The 6,055-nt window shown below is 32.5% G+C and overlaps 1 protein-coding gene across 1 annotated transcript in view; it reads right to left on the bottom strand.

The window, feature by feature from the left end:
* The window catches only part of LOC143236223 (nuclear receptor subfamily 2 group E member 1-like), a 29,739-nt gene extending 24,408 nt beyond the window's left edge, over positions 1–5,331 (bottom strand). Inside the window, exons 1-2 of the mRNA XM_076474501.1 lie at positions 5,295–5,331; positions 4,816–4,956 (exon numbers count right to left, since the gene is read on the bottom strand). Coding sequence (XP_076330616.1) covers positions 4,816–4,956; positions 5,295–5,331 — 178 coding nt within the window. The remainder of the gene's footprint in view (positions 1–4,815; positions 4,957–5,294) is intronic.
* Between the last annotated feature and the right edge of the window lie 724 nt (positions 5,332–6,055).

Raw genomic sequence — 6,055 nt, forward strand, 5'->3', positions numbered from 1 at the left:
GTGACGGTTTGGTAAGGCTCTAAAACTGCTTTAATATAACATACTCAGCTTTTCTTTACGTACGAGAGTACCACATAGCGAGAAAAATATAGATAATTTACGCATACATGTACATGAGTATTTCCTAGTCTAACAAAATATAAATACTATACACGTTCATGTACGAAAATAATGCAACGGTAAAACAATTTGTTAATATGCATGTATATTGACCATATTTTATTATTAAAATGGTGAATATCCTCACAAACAAATCGCACGAATTACATGACCTTTTAACCCTAACCTAATTTTATGTTCTTATTTACGTGACCCGTGATGATACTTACATGCATTATTCAAAATGTACACGCAATGCATAACAACAAGTAACTATATCATACATTTCTTCTTTTTTTTCTTCAATACTCTAATAAACAATGATACATAATAAGAGATGTGCTTCTGTAGAGTTACTAAAACTGTTCCGTTTCACGTGCAAATAACCCAAAATTAAAAGTAAAAAATATTTTTATTTATTTCTTTTGATGTGCACATGTCATGCTATGTTGTAGTCTACAAAGTGAATAATTATTCCCGTGATTCATGGCATACGCACAAATTGCAATGTTAATCATCTCTTGAGTGATGTCATTGTAGCGTATTCTGGTTGACTAACAGACAAGGCACTACTGTAGTGGTGCGAGTGGTTAAAACAGGTGATCTCCCCTCCCCTAGAGGAATGTATAAAGCGACATCATCCGTTAAAACATATACCACGAGCTCTGGCAAAATAACTATTACTCACATTCACTAATAACTAAAAGGTTTGAGAAAATTACATTTACTAACATATGTCTGTAAAGGTTCATGCAACACTACAAATTGCAGACACTAACCTACGTAAATATAGGATACTTCAGTAGAGAACCACTTAACCATTACAGATTGTACAAAGTTTTATTGTGCTAATACATGCCTATACATCTATATAGCATACATAGTTGTTAATATACTAAAGTGAATTATTTCAACAGTGTGACACATATCTACAAGTTTGTTATATAATACTCCAGTTTATCAACGGTATTTACGTACACATACATAGATAGATGAGTTATCTGTACTTAAATATGGCGGTATATAACTACACTATTTGTTTATAATGTTATTCTACACTAAATGTGTTTACATAAGTATGTAGGGTAATGTCAAACATCGCCAACTTTCTGTAAAGTCCTAAACTATTCTTCTTCTTACTAGACTACACTGTACTGTATTATACAATAGTGTACTACACTACACTGTAGTATGCCTGACTATTCTACACTCTACTATACTAAACTACAGTACTCTACTTTACATTTATAAAAAGTGTAAACGGTACCTCGATAATATTTATATCTAATTATTAATATTGATAGATTATTCACATTTATCAATACTTTTACTTAATAACAATGCTCTTCATAAGTTTAAACAACAATTTATTACAGCACCACTTAACTGAGCGGATATATGCAGTACTTTGCAATCCTCATGTTATTCGAGGTTAGTAAAATTTCTCACAGGCAAATTACAGTAGCAGGAAGATTGAAAAATTTAGTATACAGTATCATAAAGGTTGAAGAATTTATTATACAGTAACAGGAAGGTTGAAGGATTTAGTATACAGTAACAGGAAGGTTGAAGGATTTAGTATAAAGCAACAGGAAGGTCGAAGGATTTGGTATAATGTAGCAGAAAGGTTGAAGGATTTAATATACAGTAACAGGAAGGTTGAAGGATTTAATATACAGTAACAGGAAGGTTGAAGGATTTAATAAACAAGAACAGGAAGGTTGAAGGATTTAGTATAAAGCAACAGGAAGGTCGAAGGATTTGGTATAATGTAGCAGGAAGGTTGAAGGATTTCGTTAAGATATAAGTAACAAATGAAATGAATGTTGCGATGAAAAATTAATATTATGTTAAACATTAAATCAAAAGACAAAAGGCAATTAATTATTTTATATTTACAAAAATAACAAACAAGCTATCCTTACGTCGGTTGTTTGGCCAGTTAAATTTAATCACATTTAACAATACATTGTGGGTTTAAAATAAACAAATCTATAAGTCCTGAACCACAGGACTTGACCTCTCACTACTGCAGCAGAACAGATGAATTTATGAAAGAAGGACAGGACAATCACTTGAATTCAAAACTTGGACAAATTGAAACTACACAAATAAATACGATTTTTGAGCCTCATCACGTCATTGCAGTCTACGTCGCAACGTCCAGTCATGCTCTATCTGACATCCGTGCATTCTGATAATAGTCTAATGATATGGTATTAATTGGAAGAGGCTCCCTAGTAATAATGCTATGTATGACGACGGTTGAACGGATATGTCGTAGAAGCAATTTGTATACATGTAACTTGTGTCGCTTTTCCAGAGGAACAGCATTTTTGGTCATGTTGCGTACTACTCTTAGATACATGAATGGTCGTTTCCACCGATCTTCGTGTTCATACCTGATACAAGACAACACAGATTGCTAATCGTGGCTAAGAAACAATTTGTTGCAGGTCTTTCTTTTTTCTGGATGTGGCCAGGCTGATTCATATTCATTTGTTTTCGAATTCCCTTTAGTACTTCTGTAAAATTCTCAACCTGAAATTTTCTTCATTATCTGAATGTATGAATATTTCGCGTCTGAACTGGCTGTTAATGCATTTCCCAAAAGGGGTTAATTTTTGGTGTCATCACATTACAGTCAAAATGCGCCAAACATTGTTAGAATGTAGTTCTGATACAACCCGTTTCACCGCGTTTTTTTTTCTTAATCGGCAGTGATTGTCACGTGGCTCGCTGATTTGAATATTCAAAACTATTTTCATATAACAGACTCAACCATCTTTACAACACTTACGTATAAAATTGTATACTATATGTTAATACGATATCTGGCAATAATGGCACAACTAACAATGTAAAAATGGAAAGACTAGCACAATTATCAATGGAAAAACTAGCACAATAGTCAATGGAACTAATAAAACTGGCACCAGTAATAATAAAAAGTGTGAAACATTTTATTACGTGAAAATCATACTGCACTTTTGGAGCGAGGAAAGAGAAGAAACTTAGATACCTTTGTTTACTTTGTACAATTACACGTCAGTTACTGCATTAGTAAGTTAATATTTTTAACAGTTTCCTTTTTATCTCTAATTCTTTTAACATTCCTTAATTTATCGAAAGAAGTCCAACCAATCAACACAAGTTGATGCAGTTTTTGTATGACTGTTTCTTTACGCTACAGATGTATGCATTTATACAAAACGATTTTACCTATTCAAGTGTATAACCAGTAGAGAAAAATCTCTCTATACGGTTTTTCGCAAGAAAACCCAACACAGTTTGTGTTAAAAAACAAATAAATTCGAATTAGGTAATAAATAATGTACAGTGAATAAAGAAGGCTAGGAAACTTTATTGCAAGAAATCCACTACCAAGATAGCACAGAAGTACAGTTTCAAATGACAACAGCAATCATCAGCCCAGCTAAGTTGATAGTATAAATTGTTCTTTAGTGTAACACTATATGGGTTTATAGTCGTACGAAACAACTTATTGTGATGTTAGGTTTATCTCAACCAAACTTTAGAAGGGCATAAAGTTGTGATAAATAGCTTAGTTTTGTTCATACTCTTTTTATTCGGAAAAACAGTTTGAAATTTATTTGCGTTGTTACGGCATTAAACATGAAAATCCTTAAGTTTCTTTAACAAAGTGTGACGTATGAAACGCTACAGAATTTTCTAGCTTATCAGTACTTAATTACACACATATACAAGTACGTTAATGTCTTGTCTCTATATTCACGTTAAAAACAAAACTAAAAACAACTTTAATAAAGTTTCGCTTATTTTTAGAAATTTGTACAATACTTATATAGGTAAGCATTAGTAAGTTGAAGTAACCAGTACTATTCTGAAATTCAGTCCACCGACACATTTCTATACAGGTTATTGCGATACTCTGTTTTGTATCTGCACATTTTTATAGAATATTTGAACGTACTGACACATCATATACATGAGTATACTAATACTCAGGTTTTTTGTTGTTGTTTTTTACAAAATCAAGCGTATGCTACGCTTCATTATAGCACCATCTATCAAGTTTGCATAATACTTTGTCATATCGGCACTTCCCTTAACATCTACATAACAAAACGTATAGACATCTTCTTACCTATAAACAGCTTCACGTCCACTTATCTGTAAAGTTCAACACACCGAAACTTATCTAAACACTTATAATCAGTATAGCTCATTACAGTTTCACTTATCTAAACATATTAACGAAATAAATACTTGAGCTGACTAACGCGTGCCGAAGAAAAGGAAAATCGTAAAAATAGATACATTGATCTACTGTATTTATCTGAAGTATTTACACATGCCTGCAGATATGCATTGTTAATTTAATACAACACTCCGTCTTAACTGCGCACATATCCATTGTTACTTCAACACAACACTACTTTTAAACTATACAGATTTACATTGTTATTTCAATACAACACTAATTCTTAACTGTACAGATATGCATTTACTCAATACAACACTACTTCTTAACAATACAGATATGTTTTGTTACTTCAATGCAACACTACTTCTTAAATATACATTGTTATTTCAATACAATATTACTTCTTAACTATAGCGATATGCACTTTTACTTCCACACAACACTACTACTAAACTATAATGAATTATACTATATTACAGTCTAATGAACGAAAATACATTTATACGTGACGAACAACCAACACTTACCAATACAAGTATATACGATTCCACGACGTATGCTTCTCTTGAAGAAACAGCTGCAACCGTCACAACAGTACACTCCATAATGCTTTCCATAAGACTTGTCCCCACATACTGTACACGGCACCGGCACAGGTAAAGTACGGCCTGCAAAATGAATGATAGTGCCATTTTATTTGTATTTAATAAGAAACGTTATTTCTAGTAATGTAATTATACTTTATTTATACTAGTTGTCAGGAAAGGCTATTTTTTATATCGAATGTATGTTATGTTTTTTAATAAGCTTACGGAAAACGTAGAGGTCGCATAAGACGGATGGAAGGAAGGTGTTTTATACGCAGCTCACCTCATAACGTATATTTTTGTTAAGCAATATTTTTTAATATTGTTATTGAATAAGCTTTATATTAGCTATTCTTTAAAGGCTTATGTAAATATTGCTTTTACTTGTCCATATATACATATATAACTGAACACATTACCCTGCCAACTGTATTCCTGCACCTCTTGTTTACCCATGTAAAGAAACTTACATACAATGCCTTCAAAATGAGAACAGAAAAATAACATGTAAATGGTTTAGTGATGTCAAAGTGTATGCCAGAAGCTAACACATTGTGAATTACTTTCATTTCAGAGACGGACTGTATGCTGTTGAAAATGTAGAAAATCGATACGTGAAATAATTCCACTATCTCTCTGTTCAGTCGCTATTTACTGTACATGACAGCATTTAATATGGTACACTATTAAAAAAACACACCAAAAAACACATTACATTGAACAAAATGTATTGTAAGAACGCGGCTAAAAGCACACTATTTAAAAAAGCGTTGAAGTGACCTAAACGTGTTGTCAGAACGTGACAAAAACGTTCATCTATCAACAATATGAAAAACTACTACAATTGCTTTTCAAAAGGGCGAATGGCAACTGTATGTGATGTTCGTTCAGTGCACTATTTGATAGGCTGAATTAATAATTCACACACACACACTCAAGACTGTTGATCATTGTTTTGCGAAACTTAATGGAATCCGGAACAGTCGGGCACTCATCTTCATCACATTATGAAATCCACTTCATGAAAATAAATAAATATTCACAAGTACTGTTATAATCATATATACAGAGGTGTAGAGGGATGGGAACTCGTGGACACGGTGTCCACGTACTTACACGGTTATGTAGTAGGTCTCACACTCCAGTATTTCTTTATTAATTACTACACCACTGTAAATAT

The sequence above is a fragment of the Tachypleus tridentatus genome, chromosome 13, assembly GCF_004210375.1.
Source record: "Tachypleus tridentatus isolate NWPU-2018 chromosome 13, ASM421037v1, whole genome shotgun sequence".
In the NCBI taxonomy this organism is placed as follows: Eukaryota; Metazoa; Arthropoda; class Merostomata; order Xiphosura; family Limulidae; genus Tachypleus; species Tachypleus tridentatus.